The sequence below is a fragment of the Girardinichthys multiradiatus genome, chromosome 21 (genome assembly GCF_021462225.1).
Source record: "Girardinichthys multiradiatus isolate DD_20200921_A chromosome 21, DD_fGirMul_XY1, whole genome shotgun sequence".
NCBI lineage: Eukaryota > Metazoa > Chordata > Actinopteri > Cyprinodontiformes > Goodeidae > Girardinichthys > Girardinichthys multiradiatus.
In genome coordinates, this window is record NC_061813.1 from 8656498 (window position 1) to 8681981 (window position 25484).

Below are 25484 nucleotides of genomic sequence, written 5' to 3' on the forward strand. Positions count from 1 at the left end.
CTGAAATGATCCAAAGTCATTTAATGGAGTGTTCATTTACCTAAACATTCATGTGGTCATTATTGTGAAGCTACAGCTAACATAAACAGATTTTTATGAGTCATTAACATCCCATAATCCACCAGTGTCAATGGTTACAAATCAAGCTCATCTTTCACAGTAAAACATGAACAGCAGCTGCAGTCTGGAGCTTGCATTCCAGCTTCCTTTGACTCTATTAAATGAGCTAAAACTTGTACTACGACTCGAGTCTAAGACCCAGAGTCCAATGTCAAGTGTTTAGGGCACAAGTCTAAGTCAAGTCTAAAGTCTTTCATATTTGTAACTTAAGTTTGTCTGGAGTCGGAGTCTCAAACCCCAGACGCCATCTGGTTATCTAGATAGTTACCTAGTTATCATGTTTTTGTATCATGACGGCCCTTGTGGTGAGTCAGATATATCTTTAAAAAGAAAAGGTTGTCTAAAAAACATACAGCAGTAGTGAGGGAGTTAAATAAGACACAATCTCAATACTACTGCAGCCCATGTAATACTGAGGAATTAGGGATTTTTAAAGAAGTATCAAACTGTGACTGTGTGGATTTGGCACACGCCTACTCTAAGATGACTGTCTTCAGTACCACAGTCAAAAGATTCTGATCTAACATCCATGTCTACCTTATGGAACCAAAATATTGCAGAGGAATGTCCATTTACTTTTCCCTCTTTTCTCCATTTTTACATCCAAGCTTTTCAGCAACGGCAGCCACCAACACAGTAGCTGAGCCAAGAAACTGTCAAGACTACAAACGTGCAGTGAGCTTTCTGACTCATCCCATTATTTTCTTCTCAGGTAACATGGAAATACAGGTCCTTCTCAAAATATTAGCATATTGTGATAAAGTTCATTATTTTCCATAATGTCATGATGAAAATTTAACATTCATATATTTTAGATTCATTGCACACTAACTGAAATATTTCAGGTTTTTATTGTCTTAATACGGATGATTTTGGCATACAGCTCATGAAAACCCAAAATTCCTATCTCACAAAATTAGCATATCATTAAAAGGGTCTCTAAACGAGCTATGAACCTAATCATCTGAATCAACGAGTTAACTCTAAACACCTGCAAAAGATTCCTGAGGCCTTTAAAACTCCCAGCCTGGTTCATCACTCAAAACCCCAATCATGGGTAAGACTGCCGACCTGACTGCTGTCCAGAAGGCCACTATTGACACCCTCAAGCAAGAGGGTAAGACACAGAAAGAAATTTCTGAACGAATAGGCTGTTCCCAGAGTGCTGTATCAAGGCACCTCAGTGGGAAGTCTGTGGGAAGGAAAAAGTGTGGCAGAAAACGCTGCACAACGAGAAGAGGTGACCGGACCCTGAGGAAGATTGTGGAGAAGGGCCGATTCCAGACCTTGGGGGACCTGCGGAAGCAGTGGACTGAGTCTGGAGTAGAAACATCCAGAGCTACCGTGCACAGGCGTGTGCAGGAAATGGGCTACAGGTGCCGCATTCCCCAGGTCGAGCCACTTTTGAACCAGAAACAGCGGCAGAAGCACCTGACCTGGGCTACAGAGAAGCAGCACTGGACTGTTGCTCAGTGGTCCAAAGTACTTTTTTCGGATGAAAGCAAATTCTGCATGTCATTCGGAAATCAAGGTGCCAGAGTCTGGAGGAAGACTGGGGAGAAGGAAATGCCAAAATTCCAGAAGTCCAGTGTCAAGTACCCACAGTCAGTGATGGTCTGGGGTGCCGTGTCAGCTGCTGGTGTTGGTCCACTGTGTTTTATCAAGGGCAGGGTCAATGCAGCTAGCTATCAGGAGATTTTGGAGCACTTCATGCTTCTATCTGCTGAAAAGCTTTATGGAGATGAAGATTTCATTTTTCAGCACGACCTGGCACCTGCTCACAGTGCCAAAACCACTGGTAAATGGTTTACTGACCATGGTATCACTGTGCTCAATTGGCCTGCCAACTCTCCTGACCTGAACCCCATAGAGAATCTGTGGGATATTGTGAAGAGAACGTTGAGAAACTCAAGACCCAACACTCTGGATGAGCTAAAGGCCGCTATCGAAGCATCCTGGGCCTCCATAAGACCTCAGCAGTGCCACAGGCTGATTGCCTCCATGCCACGCCGCATTGAAGCAGTCATTTCTGCAAAAGGATTCCAGACCAAGTATTGAGTGCATAACTGTACATGATTATTTGAAGGTTGACGTTTTTTGTATTAAAAACACTTTTCTTTTTTTGGTCGGATAAAATATGCTAATTTTGTGAGATAGGAATTTGGGGTTTTCATGAGCTGTATGCCAATATCATCCGTATTAAGACAATAAAAGACCTGAAATATTTCAGTTAGTGTGCAATGAATCTAAAATATATTAATGTTAAATTTTCATCATGACATTATGGAAAATAATGAACTTTATCACAATATGCTAATATTTTGAGAAGGACCTGTATATCAATCATTATTTTCATTTCTCACAACCACAAAAACTCATCAAAACTTCACTGAAATATGGAGACCGTCGTGGCTTGGCCAAGCATATCATATAGAGCAGTGTTTTTCAACCCTGGTCCTCAAGGCATGTTTTAGATGGGTCCCTAGTTCAGCACACCTGATTTCCAATGATGGTAGATGATGCTATTGCTGAAATGCAATCATCTGAATCAGGTGTGTTTAAGCAGGGAAATTTCAAAAACATGCAGGGGACTGTGTCTTGAGGAATAGGGTTGAAAAACACTGAAGTACAGAGAAAATATACAGTAAGTTGAACAGTCAACCGGTTGTAACACAGTTATGAATATGAGATCAAAGGCCACAGTCACCTTATGCATGTCTTTTAAAACTGGGTCACTGCAAACTGCCATCCAACAATGAATAATCACGATGACATTATTGCTTGAGCGTTTCATAGACAAGTACTAGGGTAAAATCTCAAATTTGCTACAAGAGCAGAATATTTTACCTTCTGAAATAGTATTTATTTCTTATTTTCTGTTTCAAGACAGGTTAAAAGGTCAGTGGTTCTAGAGTACGTTCCCCAGTTTAATTTAAACTAAGCTCAAAGGAGATGTCGAACAAACATGAGTCTTTGAGTCTTTTCACACCCAATTCAACTTGACAGATGTTCTTCAAACTAAATGGGATCCTATTACAGCAGAAAGGTTTCAGGCTATAGATTTTCTGATAGCACATGGTTGAAGGCATCTGGGCCAAATTTGTTTTTCACAGTTCTGGATCAGCTGTAAACATTCATATATGGATAACTTTTTGTGCTGTTGTGTAAAGTATTTCTTTCATAGACGGGCCAACTGTTATAGTGTAAACATGTTTGTTTATAATTGAAATGTTTTGTAATTTCACCCTAATCACTTTTACCCTACTTTGTGATTTGGTTAGAGTGGTCCCTCTCTAAATTTCATCTCTTATTTCCTGCCTCCATCGTTCTCCAGAGATCTTCGCCGTCTCTCGACTGGTTTCCACATAAACAGAGCAGATTTCAGGAAATATTAATGAGCAGTTAAAACCACCGCCAGCTGCCGCCCATACAACTGAGACTGCCAGTGAGCTGCTGGTGGGCTTTTTACTTGGCATGTATGGAGTGCTTCCAAAGGACAAGGACATTTTAAAGAGTGATGGTTTGCTTTAATAAGGTACTTTGTTCTGCCTGCTGGTGTTATCTCTAAAATATAGTCATTTGTAAAGAATCAAGTATGAATTAATGCTACACTAGAAAAACCGTTCTAGTTTGAGCTTAAAGGTTCTGACGTTTTATTGGGCTGGACTTGGACTCTGTGCAGCTGAGAAACTGTTTCCTATAACGTTGTTTTTTTTTTGCCTTTGACAAATGATGCTGGTAGCTAAGGGCCTGTTTACATGACGTTTTCTGGTGAAAATTGAAAAGTTTAGTTGCGTCTCTACTGTTCGTTTTGACACTACAATAGCGTATGTTTTCTCTGAAAATGGCACAGTTTCAAACGGGTTCCAGAGTGTAATGGTTTGAAAACATCTCGGTTTTTGTTGTCGGGAAAAATGTCATCTTTCGTGCAGGGAAGTCCTGGCTCATGCGCAGTATTAGAGCAGACTACAAGCAGAATTTAGAAGATTACTGGAGCTGATCGGTTATTGAAGCAGATATGAAATGTCCCGCTGCCAGGTACACATTCATTTCTTGTTGGTAAGAAAACTTCCAGTGGTAGCTGGCTTTACTTTTTACTTTGAAAAATTTGGAACAAATCAGAATCAGAAAAGCTTTATTGCCAAGTACGTTTTTGGACATACAAGGAATTTGTTTTGGCGTAGTCAGTGCAATACAATACAAATTAAACAGTATAAACATATCTACAATATAATATAAATATATGTGCACAGTTTTAAGTGAGTGAGAGTAAATATAGAGCAGTATAAGATGCAAGAGCAATACAACAGTGCAGGTGATCAGTGTGCAAGTATGGCAGTGCAAGTAAAGCAGGAGTCCAAGCTGAGCGTTAATGTAACGCATAGAGTTACAGTTTACAAGTGTCCTGTCAGCAAAAAAAAAAAAAAAAAAAAAGGGGTGTGGGGGGGTGGGGGGGGGGGGGGGGGGGGGGGGGGGGTGTCAGTATGGTTTCTGGGCTTTGTTAACAAGGCTGGTGGCAGATGGGAAAAAACTGTTCTTGTGGCGTGAGGTTTTGGTCCGGATGGACCGCAGCCTCCTGCCAGAGGGGAGAGTTTCAAAGAGTCTGTGACCGGGGTGGGAGGGATCAGCCAGAATCTTCCCTGCCCGCTTCAGGGTCCTGGAGGTGTACAGCTCCTGGAGCGACAGTAGACTGCAGCCAATCACCTTCTCAGCAGACCGAATGACACGCTGCAGCCTGCCCTTATCCTTGGCTGTAGCAGCGGCGTACCAGATGGTGATGGAGGAGGTGAGGATGGACTCAATGATGGCTGTGTAGAAGCGCACCATCATAGTCTTTGGCAGGTTGAATTTCTTCAGCTGCCGCAGGAAGAACATCCTCTGCTGGGCTTTCTTGATGAGGGAGCTGATGTTTGGCTCCCACTTGAGATCCTGGGAGATGATGGTTCCCAGGAAGCGGAAAGATTCCACAGTGTCAATTGTGGAGTCACAGAGGGTGATGGGGGCAGGTGGGGCTGGGTTCTGCCTGAAGTCCACAACCATCTCTACTGTCTTTAGAGCGTTGAGCTCAAGGTTGTTCTGGCTGCACCAGTCCAACAGATGGTCCACCTCCCATCTGTACGCGGACTCGTCACCATCAGAGATGAGTCCGATCAGGGTGGTGTCGTCCGCAAACTTCAGAAGCTTGACAGACTGGTGACTGGAGGTGCAGCTGTTGGTGTACAGGGAGAAGAGCAGAGGAGAGAGAACACAGCCTTGGGGGGAACCGGTGCTGATGGTCAGGGAGTCAGAGACGTGCTTCCCCAGCCTCACGCGCTGCTTCCTGTCAGACAGGAAGTCAGTTATCCACCTACAGGTGGAGTCGGGCACACTCAGCTGGGAGAGTTTCTCCTGGAGCAGAGCTGGGACAATGGTGTTGAAGGCAGAGCTGAAATCCACAAACAGGATCCTGGCATAGGTTCCTGTGGAGTCCAGGTGCCGGAGGATGAAGTGTGAAGGGCTAGGTTGACTGCATCATCTACAGACCTGTTGGCTCTGTAGGCAAACTGCAGGGGGTCCAGGAGGGGGTCGGTGATGTCTTTTAGGTGTGAGAGCACAAGGCGCTCAAAGGACTTCATCACCACAGAGGTCAGGGCGACGGGTCTGAAGTCATTAAGCCCTGTGGTCCTTGGCTTCTTGGGAACAGGGACGATGGTGGAGGACTTGACGCAGGCTGGCACATGACATGTCTCCAGTGAGGTGTTAAAAATGTCTGTGAAGACTGGAGACAGCTGATCAGCGCAGTGCTTCAGGCTGGCTGGTGAGACAGAATCCGGACCAGCAGCTTTCCGGGGGTTCTGTCTCCTGAAGAGTTTGTTTACGTCCCTCTCCTGGATGGAAAGAGCCGTCCTCGGCGTGGGTAGGGGGCTGGTGGGGGGGAACTTCAGGGTGGGGGTTGGAGGTGCCAAGGCCCCTCTTGAGGTTGGAGATGGGGGTGGTGGATTGTGGCTGCAGCTGTTGGGGGGCATTGTGGGGGATGGTTGCAGGACTGTCCCTTTGTCTTTCAAAGCGGCAGTAGAACTCGTTCAGGTCGTTGGCGAGGCGTCGGTCGTTGATGGAGTGGGGGGCTTTCGGCTTGTAGTTGGTGATTTGCTTGAGCCCTTTCCAGACAGACGCAGAGTCGTTGGCTGAGAACTGGTTTTGGAGCTTCTCAGAGTACAGTCGTTTGGCCTCTTTCACTGCCTTGCCAAACTTGTACTTTGCCTCTCTGTATATGTCTTTTTCCCCACTCCTGAAGGCCTTTTCCTTATCCAGTCTTAACCTTCTGAGTTTAGCTGTGAACCAGGGTTTGTCGTTGTTGTAACTCACCCTGGTGCATGATGGTACACAGCTGTCCTCAGAAGCTGATGTAGGAAGTCACAGCCTCTGTGTACTCGTCCAGACTGTTGGTAGTAGTCCTGAACACATCCCAGTCTGTACAGCCTAAACACGCCTGGAGATTCTCCACAGCCTCACTGCTCCACTTCCTTGTCGTCCTCACAACAGGTTTGCAGAGCTTTAGTTTCTGCCTGTATGCAGGAATCAGGTGGACCATGATGTGGTCGGATTGGCCCAGTGCAGCACGTGGGACGGCGTGATAAGCGTCTCTGATGGTGGTGTAACAGTGATCCAGAATGTTGTCCTCTCTGGTCGGACATTTTATAAACTGTCTATATTTGGGGAGTTCGTGGGTCAGATTACCTTTGTTAAAGTCACCAGCGACGATTACTAAGGAGTCCAGGTTGGTCCGCTCCACACTCAGTATCTGGTCGGCGAGCATGCGCTGTGCGACCTACACGTTAGCTTGCGGCGGGATGTAAACACCAACCAGGATGAACGAAGCGAACTCACGGGGGGAATAGAAAGGCTTACAGTTTATGATGAAGGCTTCCAGATCTGGAGAACAGTGCTGCTGAATCACTGTCACGTCGTTGCACCAACCACTGTTGAGGTAAAAACAGATTCCTCCACCTTTCGCTTTGCCGGAGAGTTCTGTGTCTCTGTCCGCTCTGTATAGCTGGAATCCTGCCAGCTGCAGCGCAGAGTCCGGTATTAATCCACACAGCCACGTCTCCGTGAAGCACAAAACTGCCGATGAATAAAAGTCCCTGTTTTTCCCCAACAGCAGTTGTAGTTCCTCAATTTTGTTGGGAAGTGAGCGCACGTTAGAGAGAAATATTCCAGGTAACGGTGTTCGTAGTCCACGCTGGCGAAGACGTACCAGCACCCCAGCCCGTTTCCCTCTCTTACGGCGTTTCACCGCGTGAACAAAGGTGAGCGCACCTTTGACCAGAATGTCCAAAAATTCCAGAGCAGTAGGCAGAAAAGTTGGAAATAACTCCTCTGGTGTAGTAGCCCTGATGGTCATGAGTTCTTCTCTGGTGAGAGAGCTCCGGGTACCATCACAGAAGACCGTTTTAAAGCAAAAAACAAAACAAAATAATGCGCACCAACACGCCGAGGCGACCATCTGCCGCGCCATCTTGGATGTTTATCCAAGATGGATAAATCGATCTATACTGCAGATTTATTCAAATCCAGTTGCTCTCCAGCAGAGAGCATCTATACTTGGTGTTGTTGCAACACACACCACCGCTTTGTGTGGTGCAGGCTTTATGCAGATAAAACCTAACTATGTAACATTTTCTTCTATCAGTTAAAGATTGAGCGAGCCTCTTAAGAGTTTATTGAACTTTACACGATAAAATACAACCCCCAATAATGGCTGCAGGCTGTTGTGACCTGTGTTTAGTTGTATATATCTCTCTATATTGATCATGTTGCTTTGCTTTTTCAGTATAAGAAATCTCTGGCCATGTCTGATTTAGTTTACCCCTGAATCCAAGGTTCAAATCATTGTCATCTCAGATCCACCCCAGTCTGGTTTAATAAAGATCATGACTAGTTCCAGCTTGGCGTCAGGTTGTTAACCGCAGGCCGATTCAGACACTTCTTAATTTGAGTGTTTTTTTAAATTATTATTATTTTGAACAGTTTTACAAGAACCACAACTGGATTTAAATCAATTGTGAGGTAAAGCAAGTAGAACCTTTCAGTAACTCCATGAAGACTAACACTCCGCGGGTCCACTCAGCTTCTGCCTTCGCATCGCCCAGCCAGCCAATCAGCAGCTGAAGAACGGAGCTAGTGTAATTAGCTTGAACCAATCCTGCTGATTATAAGGAAAGGATTAGTCCTTAACTGAGGGCCTAAGCTGTCAAACATAGAGGAGCTCTGCTAAGCCTCCGCTTCAGCTCCGTTCTCTTTGCCGCCCATAAAAAACGAAAAATCTGAAAGCCATATACAGGTCCTTCTCAAAATATTAGCATATTGTGATAAAGTTCATTATTTTCCATAATGTAATGATGAAAATTTAACATTCATATATTTTAGATTCATTGCACACTAACTGAAATATTTCAGGTCTTTTATTGTCTTAATACGGATGATTTTGGCATACAGCTCATGAAAACCCAAAATTCCTATCTCACAAAATTAGCATATTTCATCCGACCAATAAAAGAAAAGTGTTTTTAATACAAAAAACGTCAACCTTCAAATAATCATGTACAGTTATGCACTCAATACTTGGTCGGGAATCCTTTGGCAGAAATGACTGCTTCAATGCGGCGTGGCATGGAGGCAATCAGCCTGTGGCACTGCTGAGGTCTTATGGAGGCCCAGGATGCTTCGATAGCGGCCTTTAGCTCATCCAGAGTGTTGGGTCTTGAGTCTCTCAACGTTCTCTTCACAATATCCCACAGATTCTCTATGGGGTTCAGGTCAGGAGAGTTGGCAGGCCAATTGAGCACAGTGATACCATGGTCAGTAAACCATTTACCAGTGGTTTTGGCACTGTGAGCAGGTGCCAGGTCGTGCTGAAAAATGAAATCTTCATTTCCATAAAGCTTTTCAGCAGATGGAAGCATGAAGTGCTCCAAAATCTCCTGATAGCTAGCTGCATTGACCCTGCCCTTGATAAAACACAGTGGACCAACACCAGCAGCTGACACGGCACCCCAGACCATCACTGACTGTGGGTACTTGACACTGGACTTCTGGCATTTTGGCATTTCCTTCTCCCCAGTCTTCCTCCAGACTCTGGCACCTTGATTTCCGAATGACATGCAGAATTTGCTTTCATCCGAAAAAAGTACTTTGGACCACTGAGCAACAGTCCAGTGCTGCTTCTCTGTAGCCCAGGTCAGGTGCTTCTGCCTCTGTTTCTGGTTCAAAAGTGGCTCGACCTGGGGAATGCGGCACCTGTAGCCCATTTCCTGCACACGCCTGTGCACGGTGGCTCTGGATGTTTCTACTCCAGACTCAGTCCACTGCTTCCGCAGGTCCCCCAAGGTCTGGAATCGGCCCTTCTCCACAATCTTCCTCAGGGTCCGGTCACCTCTTCTCGTTGTGCAGCGTTTTCTGCCACACTTTTTCCTTCCCACAGACTTCCCACTGAGGTGCCTTGATACAGCACTCTGGGAACAGCCTATTCGTTCAGAAATTTCTTTCTGTGTCTTACCCTCTTGCTTGAGGGTGTCAATAGTGGCCTTCCGGACAGCAGTCAGGTCGGCAGTCTTACCCATGATTGGGGTTTTGAGTAATGAACCAGGCTGGGAGTTTTAAAGGCCTCAGGAATCTTTTGCAGGTGTTTAGAGTTAACTCGTTGATTCAGATGATTAGGTTCATAGCTCGTTTAGAGACCCTTTTAATGATATGCTAATTTTGTGAGATAGGAATTTTGGGTTTTCATGAGCTGTATGCCAAAATCATCCGTATTAAGACAATAAAAGACCTGAAATATTTCAGTTAGTGTGCAATGAATCTAAAATATATGAATGTTAAATTTTCATCATTACATTATGGAAAATAATGAACTTTATCACAATATGCTAATATTTTGAGAAGGACCTGTAGTTCCTAAAATACAGCGGCACAGTCTGCTGCTCTGATCTGTTAATAGCCAGAGCCGAGGGCAGGTGGATCAGACAGCAGCTGGAAATGTCTGTCACATATGCAGCCTGTTTCTGCTCTTTTCATGAGTTTTGTGCCTTGCTGCAGCCATTAAGTCTGTGTGGCTGCATAAATGGTGCTAATAAGCGCACCTGAAAGAGCCTCACAGTCATTAGGCAACTTCTTACTATGCGAACTACCAGAATGTAATGTATAATGTTCAGTGGTGTTAACACCAAACGTTTTATTTCTGACCCAGCGCTGCGACAAGACCCACAGTCTTTGCAATCTGAAAAAAACACTCAAAATGAGAAATAAGGGTTGTCTCAATAGAGAAGGTAGAGGTTCTGTCGGCCATTCATAATATTCTTCTCTCAAACTCCTCTGCTAGTAAACAGAACAAATAGTTGCTGTCATAGTTCTGGCAGCTCATCTGACTTCTGCAGCCAGAATTCATTCATCAGAGCTTTTTCAGCAGGAGCCACCGCATCCTGTTCCTCCCCTGATATTTGGCTGGTTTTTCAGGGTAACAGATTGGAGTGCAGCTTTGTCATCCACTCCCACAAACACTGACTGGTGGTCTCGCACGTCGGCGGGTAAGCTCAGGCTCGTAGCGTTTGGACTGCCCAGGCTCCTGGAGGCGTTGGCTTTCTCTGTGCCTCAACCTGTAAGCTTGTAATGTGCATGTCAGCTTCAGCAGATGATGCCTGTGAGGAAAGTCACTCCATCAAGCTTCAAACAGCAAATACCTTTCAGAGCAACATAGTAATTAGTGTTGGCCGCAGGCTGTAGATAACGGTGCTGATATTGTAAAGATCTGATGAGCATGCAGGGAACAGAACACAGCACGGGAGAAGATTTGTTCCAGGAAGAGCAGGTGATATCAACCTACTGGAGGATGCTGGTCTGTCGAACAAATTAAATCATAGGCTCTCTAACAAAGCAGCACATGTGGAAACATGTGTCTCTTCTTTTTCTTATACTAAAACTAAAGCGGCAGTATGATCTGATCTGGTTGGGCCTTTTCATATTTTGTCACATTACAACCTAGAACTGAAATGTACTTAATTGTGATTTCATTTGACCATAAAACTGGAACCATCACCAAAATATGGAGACGTTCAAGGCGTATATGAACACTTTTCCCAGGATCTACATGGTCTTCTGTATTAAAAAAGGGAGCGAGACAATTTTCAAATATCTACGATATTCGCTCCCAGATAAAAAAGAACCCCTCATCAGAACATAACAGCAGATGTGTTGCCCCAGATTCCCTGTCTCGGTCTCCCCTCTTCAGCTAACTCACCTGCAGGCACACCCATGCTGCAGAACATACGGTGCAGTGCATCACATTATGTCTTCCCCAAAACAGTGTCCCCCAACATACACTCAAAGCTGAGCGTGGCTGAAGGCGTCCCCCGACCTCAGATTCCCCCCTCTGCTACTTCCTCATTAACATTTCAATAGGGAGAGACTTTGTTCTACACAGTAAGCCCCTTATGTTCCACCCACAGATGACATGAAGGATCTGAGTTAGTACAATTCTCTAAAAGGATGTCAGATACAACATTTTGACACAAAAGCTTCAAGTCAGCTGTCGATCATTTCTGTTTTCAGTACAACTAAGCCAGTTTCATGCAAGCCTCTGCCTTTGCTGTAGCTGCAGCCGGCAAGTTATTTTCCCCTCAGCTTCCAGCTCATTATCAGAACCGGCATGTTTTTCCACACACAAAGTGACATTTTAGCTGAGCGTTATCAGCTCAGGACCAAAAGGTTAATTGCTTGCGTCTCTATCAGCTTGTGAGCCTCAGCGGATCCTCTGGTCCATGAAATGAAAGTAGCTGTCATTGCTCTGAGGACTGCTGACTCATGCTCAGTTTTTTTTTTTTTCCCACTCTCACTTGACAATCCTGCATGTCGCTGACTCTACATATGTGTGCGAGATTCATTCATTGGCCAACTCCAAAAAATGCAGATTTCATTCATTAAACAGTCCGTGTCCTTAAATGCCATCTGCCGAGCTCAACATCATGCCTCATCATGTTCCTGTGCTGTTCTGCTGCACCTCAGTCTGTTTTACAACTGGTACTCAGGTTGGGTACAGGAGGGGGTTGGTTGGCTTGTGAAAAACAACAAATGTGTTGATGGCACAGTTGGACAAATGTGGTCTGACTGACCCTCAGCCATGTGGAAATGTAGGTTAATCTGCTCATATGGATGTGAACATCACCACCATCAGTCCTACCTCGAGTAGCAGAAAGATGCATGAGAGGTGACAACTACAAGGGGTGTGGGGCATTATTGGCAAAAGAAAAAGAATGGCCAAGCAGGTTCAGAGACAGAGTATCAGAATGAGGAGAAACATGTTGCCAGATCTGTGTCAGAGAAGAGCTGGGTGTATCTAACTAAGACCACAGCACAAAAGATGGAGTCATACACCACAGCTTACAGTTCAGATCATCTACTATTGAGGAGCTCAAAAATTACAAAGTGGTCATCTCACCACACATGGTGAGCAAAATTACAACAAATGACACACTTTACCGATATCTATCACTTAGGCGGTCCTTTATGTGGTTGGTCACCTAACCTTCCCATTGTTGTGGCTCAGACATGTACTGCTGCACACTCCAGATGCATCCTAACATCATTATTGATGTTCCCTACATCATTTCCTGTCAAATCTCATTTGATTAATATTGGTATTCTGAATTACTGCTGCAGTAATCCTGCTCCTTGATTTTAGAAATCTGTCATGCTGCTGTGTTTACCTGTGAGGCTGTTTCCTTCGCTACACACACCCTTTTTTCGCGACTTTATGTGTGTGTTTTGCTATTTTAATATCTGTTTCTTTTTGTTTTCTGTTTTTTTGACAGTTAACAAATGTCAAAACCATGCTCTACAGCCAGATATACACAAAACATTCATTAGAGGTGCAGAGTGGTGAAATTAGGCCTTTTAAAAACATTTGTATAATCTTTGATTTATAATTATTGATTGATTGATTTATTTATTACTGTGAAATTCCTCCAGGAGTGGTGATTTCATCTTCTTTAACAGGAGTCATAGTCAGCTGATTGTGCAGAATCAATAAGGACATTGGAAAGACCGGATTCTAGGAGAACACTGTGGGCAAGGCACTGGTGGCTGACTTTTAACCCCTGAGATGAATACTGTAAATACAGCCCGGCTTCGTTAGTAAGAGTGAAGGTTTGTTAAATTTGCTATAGAATGATGGAGTGCAGACCTGATCAATGGGAATCTAAGCTGCAGTGGGGCTGGGGGTAGCCTGACCAACATTTCAGACCTTTCCCGCCCTGTCAGAACTGTTTTTGTGGCGGTTCTGTGCATTCTGCTGAGCAAATACCGATGACTGAGCTGCTGCAGGGTTGCTATGCTCACACTGATAGAAAACCCTCCCCCTCACTTCTCCCTACTTGCAGCCACATTCATCAGATGGAGACTCCCACCTACTCACCAGTAGCCCTGCTCTCTGTCCTGCCGCCTACACTGTGGGCACCACCTAGCGGAAATTCTAGGGAACTGCAGCCCTTGTACCCTGCTGCCCTTGAGGTGACCTGCACTTTTTTCCACACAGAATAATTTATGTTTTAATTTACCATGCACCACCAGGGACAGCGGTTTCTGGTGATTGTACAGGAGCAGTGGGTGGGCCATAAAACTGAATAGGCTGTGGGGAGATTAGGAGAGGGGAACCTAATGAACATCAGAATTACACTGAGCTAAAGAAAAGTTTAAACTCATTTGGCTCCATTTGCAAACCCATCAGTTCCTTTGTTTTCTGCTCTGTTTTCATCTGCTTTTACATTCTCCATTGTTTCTCCAAGCTGATACATTTTCATGCTGGGTGTGCTTACACATTGTCCCACTCACATAATTTGCTCTAATGCAGTTTGGCCTATACCAGCCTGAAGTCTGAAAAAGATTCTTCACGACCATGCAGGTATGCTGCTGCTGCAAAGAAGACTAAAACAACTTTCTATTGAGCAGCATATTTCTCTATCTCTGTCTCTCCATCCATCCCTCATTGAAAGCTCCATCCCCCCAGCTGAGCCAACGATCCACTGCCAACTCCTCAGGTCCGCTCAGTTTTAATTAACTGTCAGGGACCGCAGGATTTGATCCCCTGCATCCCAGCTCTCTGCCACGTCTTACTCTACTCCGATTATTTGCCCATGTTTGGGTATTTTAGTAGCATTTCCATGAACAGATTTGTAACAACAGTCTGTAGAAGAGCCTCTGTATGCAAAAAACAAGCTAAAGCTGACTGCTTCCTCTTCCTTCTTATTTCCCTGCTTCTGACAGAACTTTGGTGTTTCACAATCACTCATGTAGTTTTTGTTTGAGATGAACAACAGGTGCACAATATGAGTGGTGGTTTTAACTTTCCACAGCACACGATGTTTCAAGCTTCATTGTGGAAGACTATAATTCTCAGTGAAACAGTCTGACCTGCCAGTTTTTTACCAGCACTTCTTTGGCTGATAAACGGACCTCGCACTGCCATTTCCTGTTGTGTTAAATTTATGTGAGGTAATGAGATCCTCTTCCTCTCTGCCTCTGTCACAATCAGGCTCTATAATGTTCCTCGCCTCTTCAGCCGGAACATTATAGAGCATTAGAGAAAATAGAAGTGCGTGACTGTCTGCTGTCTTAGTTGATGGCCGCCAAGCATCGCAATGCACCGTGCATTCAGTGTGTTCAGACGTTACAGGAGAGCTGGGGAGGATGATGACGACGTGTTTGTGTGCAGCCCAGGATGCAAGGTGACAAACATGACACATAGAAATGGAATTGTGTATGCACTTATCCAGTTCAAAAGTGTGGTAGTATCAGGACAGCAGGTTTGGGTGCAGGGGGAACTGGGGGTTAGCTTCGCCAGCACAGATGGATTTTACATCCCCTAAGGATTCATGTCTCTGTCCTGTTCTAGTTGGAGAACTTTATCCGACTCTGGCAGCCAGCCAAGCCTCTAAATCTCTGAAAACGGTAGAAATGCTTTGCATGTAGTGTTTATACGATGCTAACAAAAGTTTGGCAGGCTAAAACGAAGGCGACCACAGCCGGCCAGTGAAACACTTCATGTTGACATCAATTATTCATTTTGAAAAGGTTCCCCGCCAAGTGTCAGACTGTCTCAGCATATGGTGTGAATTGCTTCTCTTTCTCATACAGAGCATTCTATTTATGCACTAAGGAAGAAACGGCGACCTGAAACTGAATGAGCAGTCTGTGTTAAAACGCTACAGTCTTTGTAAATTTTTTGAAGTTTCTTTCTGTGGTAGGTTGTTTTTTTACATTTCAGGCCTGGAATTATTGTGTGGTCACAGCAGTCGACGGTCCACTCTGTTATTGTTGCTCTAAATATAAGCTGGAGCATCATTTGGTAGCATGTTTCTGGACAACAAACAAACAAATGGTAAAACAAGCATAGAAATCTGGAAAATGTATAGTTGCTGCAGGTTTTTGGCCTGGTCCCAATTATAAATCACGTGACATTGCAGCTATTGGGAATATACTTATACCTAAATTGGTAGCTTTGCATTGAGCTCTCTCTATGGCAGCTAGGCAAGGGTCGGTTACTGATATTAATGTATACTAGTTTAAAATGATTAGTTTTAAAGATATACTGTTCCTTTCTACGTTCTAAACATCTTTTATTGAGATCCTGGATAAAGTCTTTATGGAGCATAGATAAGCACAGAGCATGTCTTGCTGTGCATTGCCAGTCAGCTGCTTGAAAGAAGTCTTCTTTACTTTTCCTTTGCTTACAAAAAATGTTCATTTGGCTCTTTAGAAATATTTTTGGATAACCTTGGGTTTTAGCTTGAGTTTAGGTACCAAAAGCAAACCTGCAATAAATAAATCTTATGAAGAATAATTATCATTATGTTTCATTATCTAAGCAGCAGAAGGAATTCTTGCTTTGCTCTTTTAAATAAACATGATTAGATCATGTTATGCCAGCTTTATTTACATTCTTATTTGCAAATGTAATGATAGATTGGACTGCACGGTGACACAGTTGCAGCAAGAAGGTCATGGGTTCAACTCCTGGCCGGGAGTCTTTCTGCTTGGAGTTTGCATGTTCTTCCTGTGCATTCGTGGGTTCTTTCCGGGTACTCCGGCTTCCTCCCACAGTCCAAAAACATGACTGCTAGGTTTATTGGTCTCTCTAAATTGCCCATGGGTGTGAGCATGGCTGTTTGTCCTGTGTGTCCCTGCAATGGACTGGCAGAGAAGTTGCGTACTTGGCTTTTAGATAATAGCCTTAATAAAAAGTGAGGTTGAATGGTGTAATTTACACCTCGACCCATACAGAACACACAGTGTGCCAACCACTGCTCCTTGAGTTCTCTCTGGCTTTCCTTTTATATCCAGTAATTTAATGTTTTTACAGCACAAAAGCCAAAGTACATTAAGTTCATTTTGAGACGCGCCCCCATAGAGAAAGCATGACTAATATGGGCTGAAATGATGTGGACATGTGTGGTGTGGCCTGCTTGTTAACAGTAGGGCTTTGTTCCTGCACACAGTCGTCTGTGTCCAAAGTCATTTCAAAATGGGTCTGAAAAAGGTTTCGGTTCTTTAGTCGGAAAGAGCCGACTTGGGCTCTTAACACATTTAGCCTCCTCCTCATTCCTCTGCATTTAGACCTGATCATTGCCACATTTTTATCTAAACTGAAACTCCAGCATGCCATCTCCGTTTTGCTGCTGATGGATGAGTATGAGCCCACGCTGAGCCAGACCATTATCTCTCGGCACTTTGCCGCATTGCTCCATCCTATGCTTGTGCGCCAGACTGAAAGTGAGAGGCAGCTCGGGTCTGGTATGTGTGCAGGATATTAAACAATAATTCATGTGGGAAAATATTCCTGTTATCCCATAAAGCGGCAGGAAGTCCCATCTGTGTCCTGAAAGCAGTTGAAGTCCTCGTGGCTGAAGCCTGTTTGTCTCCACACATTCCTCACCTGGATCTAACCCGAGGGGGAAGGCGTGGTGCCGACTCAGTCGGGATGATCCGTTTGATCTTTCGCTAGAGCAATGAGAGACGCCAGGCAGGCATCAGTGTCAGAGACGCACCTCTGCTCCAGAAACCTCTTAAATCATTCTGAGATACAAAAATGCTCTGAACCGTATCCATGGAGACGTAGCTTTCTGTCTTTGGTGGAGTGACCTTATGCTCCTGCCAGAGTTTAAAGAACACCTTAGAAAGGCTTCTCTGTGTAGATCAGTGCTATCACTATGCAGTGATGTAATTCTCTGGTACAGTTTATTCCCAAATATTCCCAAATCATTACAACATGAAGCAGTGGAAACTAGTTCTGATTTATTTGCTTCCATTTTATTTGTACTGAGCAGTTCAAGGATTTTAGTTTTATTCTGCTTCGTGTTTTTTTGGCTGCAAAACGTGCATTTTTTTTACATTATGTCTTCATCATGTCACAATTTTAGGCAGTGCTTACATGCAACAGTTGCTAAGACAACAGCATGGCTTCACTGTTCTCCTGCTCATATTTAACTGGATCCACTAACAACCTCTGTGCTTTTCTGGCTCCCAGCCTACTAGTCTTAAAGCACCTGGTCCACAGTGTGTTTTTGGGAGGCTGGAACTAGAGATGCATCAGTCAGAGATTTGCGGTCCTGTTTCTGGTCATCTCTTCAACTCTAACCTGCTCATTCTGGTTTTAGCAGATTCTTATTCTAAGAACTGAAAACAACAACAAAAACCTTGTTTTTCACTTTCTGGATAAATGTCTGGAAAAGAATATGTTTGAGGAAGATAAAACAATGATTTCTGTAAATTATCTCAAAGTTACAGAGCTGTCTCTGTAGATTAGTGTTGTAGTCAGGACCACTTAAGCTGAGAGTTAAGACCCAGACCAGAGCAGTGGAAGTTTCAAACTAAATGGGCCTATATAAATCTGAATTAGCTGGACTCTTGTTGTCTGTGAAACATTGAATAACCTTTCTGGATCTAGAGCAGCTTCTGGAAGGAGTTTAGGTCTACATACCATGGCCAATAAGCCTGCATTAAATGTAGGACTGGTTTAAATCTCTGGGAAACTGACCTTTAAATGTGTATCACACAAGTCAAGCTTAAACTGGGTCATGGGATCAGATTTAATACATTTCTTTTAGATATTTGTATCTTTGGGCTTTAACCACTTTGCAAACCTTTATACCATTTGGAACCCTTCATGTTTTGTATTTAAACACTGCCATATTAAAATACCATCATCTTCATCTTTCCGTGTTGATGGATATATGATTGGACAAGGTAACGTCCATGTGGTTAGGACTCAGAGTTGGACTGAGATGCTTTCTATAAGCCACATGTGGTTCCTGATGTGATCAGACTCTCTGCTTTTATCTGATCTTTCTGAATCACTTTCACACTAAGACATGGAACAACAGTTTCATGTTTTTGCTACTAGATTCTGTTTATGTCTGGCATATGTTATGCAACAAATATCTCATTTAATCATATTCCATATTCCGGACATGAGACCATGCTAAAGGTTCTTTCTAATACTTGGAGCTCAGTAGACCCTCGAGTGTTTTCATGGGTTCTTCTGGAGTTCCTGGAAGATCACTGTGCCTCCTCAAATATGAGCTTAATTCATCAAAACCAACGGCACAGATAGCTTCTAAAAGAATGAACACATAAGATTTCCAAATCTGATCATCCTGCTCCTCTCTTCCTCTTCAGACAACATCACCCACGGGTCCAGGCCGCTCAGACTCGCCGGTCTACACCAACCTCCAGGAGCTGAAGATCTCCCAGTCCAGCCTGCCGCCCATCCCCTCTGGCTCCCCTCTCCACATCCTGGGTGACTGGGAGACCCACAAAGACCTGACCGGCAGGTATTTCTACTACAACCGGGCCACTGGAGAGCGCACCTGGAAGCCGCCGCGCTCCAGAGACACCTGCAGCAGCACCAGCAGTGTCCGAGGAGACAGCCAGGGCACAGCAGAGAGCGAGGTATGGGATGTTGAGTGTGACAACGCCTCAGAGGGACTTACCTACCTAGCAAAGTATTCATACTCCTTTAACTTTTTCACATTTTTGTCCATTACAATGACGAACTTTATTGTAGTATCTTAAGATTTCATGACTGACAAATACAAAGTAGTGCATCATTTTGAAGTGGAAGGGAAATAAACATGATCTTTAGCTGGAAATTTGCTGCCTGTCCCCGGAACCGGGGACGGTGCTTTCTGCACCTCTACAATGTTCTGATGGGACCGTCAGCTGAAAGGCTTACAGCCTGCTGCAACACCTGTTCAGCCTGGAGGAGAAAAAACAGCAGTTGTTTTTTTAATCTAGCAATGTTAGGCAGGCAGCAAATACCGTGCACTCCTGGAAGAAAACCTGCAGAAAATGTTGGACTGGGGTGGAAGTTCAGTGTCTAACACAAAAACGACCTTTAACATCCAGTCAGAGATACAATGGAAGGGTTTGCAAATGCACGCCACACATTTCAAATTTGTATTTGTGGAAACCTATGAAGCCAATGTACAATTGTCCATCTGTTACACATTATTTACACATCAATTAAGGTTTGTGGTTGTAATGTGACAAATATAGCTTGTAAAATGCAGTGTTTATATATCAGAGAGATAAACTTTACTTATAGATGAAGTATTGCTATATTTATACATGAAAACACTGTGGTGAAGGTTCGGTGCACCTCAGTCTTATTTAGGGCTCTTGTGGTTACTGAATGGAGGGAAACAAGAGTACCTTTGATGTGGTGAAATTATGTCTTCCTGTGAGGGTGTTTTTTGTTTTTTTTTTCCTGCCAAATCATCCAACACTGACCCCATGTGGTGTTATTGCATACTGCCGCAGTATTTCACCTGTGGGAGGTTTACACCAAGCGGTTATAATTTTCTGACTGCTGACACAAGAGTTAAAGATTATCTCACCTTCCTGCATGAAATAGAACATTCAACTCCTGCTTCAGTTGTCATGTACAAGGCAGTAAATGTCCCCTTGTATGTTTTTGTAATGTGTAAATGCTCCTGAGGCATCTATCTTTGTCTTTTCCTTTGTCCTCTTCAGCCACTGTCCTCAGAGGAAAACTGCCACAGCACCCATTCTAGCCAATCGGAGAGCCAGTATGGATCGCCCCCTAGAGGCTGGTCAGAGGAGCTGGATGAACACGGACACACCCTTTACGTGTCTGAATATACACAGGAGAAGGTGGGAAATGGTCCACATGCTGAGTTTGTTTGCTCTTTAACTGCTTCACAATGTTGAGCGGTGTTTGTGCCTGCAGTGGATCAAACATGTGGACGAACAAGGCCGGCCGTACTACTACAGTGTTGATGGATCCAGGTCAGAGTGGGAGCTGCCAAAGGTGAGATTATCCCATTAGTGTCAGCTGTTTCTCTTCCTGTGGATAAAAAAACTCTGTTACATCACCTAACACCGCACAATATATTTGTCCTCCTGCTGGTTTGGTAGCTTAGAGCTTTGTAATAGGATGAGGGTTTAAAGTTCACAGAAACAAGCTTGGGATTGGCTATTTGTGTCTTCACTCCTACTAATCTGGAGGCTCTAAAGCGCATCGAGTCGACCTTCTGATTAGAATGAACAAACAGAGTAAAGCGACCGTGGCCACATTCAGTGTGCGATAGGCGATCCCTGTAGTTAAAGATGTTCACTGGGTCTCTGTCCAATGGTGCTGTGGGTAGTTAGAGGAGAGGTAAGAGGGCTGAACCTTTCTGAAAGACCTGCTGTGATCGTTTCGTGCGCCTTAAACTCTCTTCTATGTTCCTGCAGTACAACATCTCCCCTCAGTCTGGAGAAGTTCCTAAGAGTCGGAGTTTGGAGAGGAAGCAGCCGGAACCCATCGTCCTCACCAAGTGGAGGCACAGCACCTACGTTTTAGACCTCAACGATAAGGTATGAGAGGGTGGGGTAAGAAACAGTCCAAATGTGAGAGCAGGTACTCTGTAGACCCTGAGTGCTGTTTCATATCATTGCATTATTTTAGTGTCTATTTAAGAATCCTCAGGTTATTTTAGAGAAAGAAGATGAATGACATATTGCATTAAAAAAGAAGTTAAAAGAAGTAAAAATTGAGACTCTGTAGCAGATGGGCTCGTTGGAAGTCAGTGATGGACATGGTCATCATGTAAAGTTTGCTGAAGTTAAAAAAAAACAAAAAACGTTTAAAGTGAGTCTAAACCTGAGGAAATGAAGGGGATTTTGTTGCTTGCAGCTTCTGATGCGCTCCCGTTCTGAATAATCTGTCTATAATCTGTCTATAGAAGACATTAGTCTTCTGTGTCATCCTTTTTGGTTTATTTTTTCATATTAAAGCTTCATCCAACCACCTGGTCAAAACATTTCAATGCAGTATGAGTGCCCCCAAGTGGTAAGACAATTGTTAGCCAGTAAGGAATAACATACAGCTTTAGGTTTCAACCATCGCATATCTCGAGGTGATGTTGTTATTTAGCCACTTCTGCGACATTTCAGTCATAGTTGCACTGATTCTGCATATGTGTGGTATGCAGAATCCAATCAGAGCCAGCCAACTTTCATATTTTTGGTATGGTAGAGAAACCTGATTGCTTTGTGCGTCTCTACAGCTAATTCAGGCTGCTTAAGGAGAATGTTTTCTCTACATTTTAGTTTATTTAACACTGATTCACAACAAATGTGACCTCAAGGTACAAATATAAGTAGTCAATTCAGTCCAGTCTTATAGGTAGAATCAAAGTCCGTGACATACATTCCAATTTGATCCTAGTAATAAAACAATGAAGTCAGGTTCTATTTATTATGCTGATTGGTGAGACGTTTTCCATCTAAGGCAACTAATTGGATTGAGTCAATAACTTTGCAGCAATCCCTCCTCCTGAACGAGCACGTGGCAACAGTTGTATCGGTTTCTTAACTTTGCAGCCATTCCTCAAACTGAGCATAAATGTAGTGACAGTGGAAAGGAAAACTCAGTTTAAGCAGCAAGAAACCATCAGCAGAAACAGGCTTAGTGTAAATGACCATCTGCTATGACCAGCTGGGTTCTGCTGGCTAATTTGAAGCAGTTAATCAGCATCGCAGTCATCAATACAATCAAAATATCTAAATATTTAATTTGGAAAGGTCAGTCATTTTCTACCGCTTATTCCATAGTGGGTCACGGGGTAGCTGGTGCCTATCTCCAGCAGTCTATGGGCGAGAGGCGGGGTACACCCTGGACAGGTGGCCAGTCCATCACAGGGCAACACACAAACAACCATGCACACACTCATTCATACACCTAAGGGCAATTTAGAGCTACCAATTAACCTAACAGGCATGTCTTTGGACTGTGGGAGGAAGCCGGAGTACCTGGTGAGAACCCACGCATGCACGGGGAGAACATGCAAACTCCATGCAGAAAGACCCCCGGTCGGGAATCGAACCCAGGACCTTCTTGCTGCAAGGCAACAGTGCTACCAACTGCTTTATTTTCTATTATTTTGAAAATAAATTCCTTTGCAGGACGTCCTCACAGCATCTTGTCCAACGTCACCAGGATGTCATCTTGTTGTTCCTCTGGTACATCGAACCAGCAGGTTGACAGTTTGAGCCTTCACTATTTGGTCTCTTGAGTTACTGGTTATAATTTACATCCTAGGTGGCTATGCTTCAGGTCAACAGGACTTGTGTACAGTTTCAGTCTTTACTGTTTTAATTGAATGCAGGCTCTAAATCTTCAAGCATTGATGATGAATTTTAAATCCAAATACCATTAAACCTTTGTACAGTACCTGGAAGTAAAGAATGGACCCAAATTGACCAAGTTATTTCTAAAAGTCTGCCAGTGTTGACAATCTGTAGAAACGCTGACACCCAAACCTCACTTTGTTTTTGTTGCTGTTCTTCAAATTCTGGTGGTTCATTTCCAAGCGATGGAAGAAATGATATTAAGTAACGTGGGACCTCTCAGTCTGTTTTTAACGACTCCTTTCTAATTCAGTGTCATACAGACCAAATACCTGTGCAGGATTTATTCAGTCCCGCTTTTCTCTGAAGCAAACATGTCTGACTTGTTTTATGAAGCCTTAAACAGAGGAAAAACATCATCTCTCTCAATTAACATTTTTCATTTAAAATCCTAACCGGCCTTTTTTTCACCACAAATAACAAGTTATTATCCTCCTCCAGGGTTTCTCCTCTTACTAACCTCAGACTGTCATGTGTCTTCTTGTAGTTGGCTGCTAGTCTTTTAGCCTCTCATCATGTTGTGCCTTGTGTTGGTAGGAGTGTGCTTCGGCGCCCAAGCAGAGCTCTCCAGACTCTGACTCCTGCCCATCATCTCCTAAGCACCTTTCAACCGTTAGTATCCCTGCTCACGCAGCACACTGCATCAACAACCGTCTCTCTCACTGCTCTCGTCTTCTCTGCTGCATGCCTTATCTATCTTCTTAACTGCATTCAGGCTACCACCTCCAGGCAGGGTCACCGTCTTTCAGTCAGATAATGACTGGTATGGTTCCAAGCAAATAAATAGACTGTTTATATACAGTGAAAGGTTGTGTGTGTAAAGATGCATGAGAAACACCCACAAGTTTCTTCTGTATTTGCTTTGCTGTCATACTTAAGTTTCAAATCATCAAGCTTATTTTAGTATGAAGACAAAGAAAACCTGATTAACTACAGAAGGTTTTTTATTTGTCAAGAAGAAAAAAGTCATCCATACTAACATGGCCCTATGTGAGAAAGCAGTTGGCCTCTGATCCTAAATCTTGTTTGTGTCACCCTTGGCAGCAACAACTCCCATCAAGCATATGTAAAAACTGGCAATGAGTCTTTGAGATCGCTGTGAAGAAATGTTAGCCCACTCTTCTCTCCAGAATTTTTTTAATTCTACCACACTGGAGGATTTTTGAGAATTGACCACATGTTTAAGGTTATGACACTAAATCTCAATCTGGTTTGGCTTCAGACTTTGACTAAGCCACTTGCTGGTGGGCTTTGGATCATTGTTCTCCTGAAGAACCCAACTGAACTTAACATCAGGAACTGATGGGAGGACTTTTTTTCGGGATTTTCTGGTAGAGTGCAGAATTCATGGTTCTGTCAATATTAGCAAGTCATCTAGATTTTGAAGCAGAAAAGCAGTCCCAGACCATCATACTGCCACCACCATGTTTGCTTGTCAGTATGATGTTCTTTTTCTGAAATGTTGTTTGTTTTACAGCAGAGGTAACGGGATGCGCACCTTGCAAAACGTTCCGTTTATCTCATCAGTCCGTCGTGGGGATCATTAACATGCTGTTTGAATCATGTTTGAGACAGGTCCTTGCTCTTTTTGGTCAGGATTGGTTAAACCTTAGAACTCTCCCATTGCTGCCATTTTTTACTGACTGACCTGAACTGGAACAAGTGAGATCTGCTGTTCTTCAGATCTTCTTCTAGCTTATTTTGTGACATCCTGGATGAGTCATCCATTCCCTCTCAGAGTAGTTTTGGTTGGCCGGCCACTTTTAGGAAGCTTCATCAATGTTCCATGTTTTCTTCCGTTTTTCTAATAATAGCACTCACTGTGGTCCCAAAGCCTTAGAAGTGGGTTTGTAAACCTCCACAGATTGATAGATGTCAGGAACTTTGTTTTTCATCCGATCTTTCAGATCGAGGCAGATTGAGATCTTTCAGCCAGCTTCATGTTGTCAGACAGGTTCTATGTAAGTGATTTCTTGATTCTATTGGTCAGCTGTAATGTTGTGAAACTGAACCTAAAAATGTGGTTAATCACATTTAATTACTAATTAATTTCACATAGGGCCAGGTTAGTTTGGGTTCCTCTAATACATTTTGGATATTTTTTCGGCACTAGTGGCCTTTATTTTTCCATTTTTTGACAGTAGGTAGACAGGAAAGAGGGGTAGAGAGAGGGGGAGACATTCGGTAAATGTCACCGGGTCCGGGACTCAAACCCGGTACAGCCGCCATTCGAGGATTGTAGCCTCTGTATATGGTCGCGCGCTTTCGCCCCTACACCACCAGCGCCGCCCCTCTAACACATTTTAAAAACAGTTTTTTGTGTTTCCTCGGGCTATGGTGGGTTGTTAGCTGGGTAAGACTGGTGTATAATGTTATACAGGGACAGGTTTTAACAAAGACTTATTGGGTCTCTTTTCACTCACAAACTCAATGAATCATGGGTAGTGTCAGGACAAAAACTAAAGCTTGTATGACTGCCAAAACCTTTGGCCATAACTGTATATTTGGCTGTTTATCCATAAATATACATTTCTTTTATAGTCCACTATAATGGATGTCCATCTAGCCAGTCCTTTAGGATCAGGGCTCTGTAACTAACATCTGCCTGCCGTATAAAACTGTTTCAACATGTGCATAAGGCT

The 25484-nt window shown here is 43.6% G+C and overlaps 1 protein-coding gene across 6 annotated transcripts in view; it reads left to right on the forward strand.

Moving 5' to 3' along the window:
* arhgap12b (Rho GTPase activating protein 12b) overlaps nt 1-25484 on the forward strand; it is a 78464-nt gene that overhangs the window by 43298 nt on the left and 9682 nt on the right. For 3 of the 6 annotated variants that reach the window (XM_047349811.1, XM_047349814.1, XM_047349817.1), the window contains 5 exons: nt 18826-19098; nt 20182-20322; nt 20399-20479; nt 20905-21027; nt 23380-23454. In XM_047349811.1, the coding sequence (XP_047205767.1) occupies nt 18826-19098; nt 20182-20322; nt 20399-20479; nt 20905-21027; nt 23380-23454 (693 nt within the window). Of the gene's footprint in view, nt 1-14735; nt 14877-18825; nt 19099-20181; nt 20323-20398; nt 20480-20904; nt 21028-23379; nt 23455-25484 lie in introns of those variants that run through there. The other 3 variants (XM_047349813.1, XM_047349815.1, XM_047349816.1) reach the window with 2 other exon arrangements.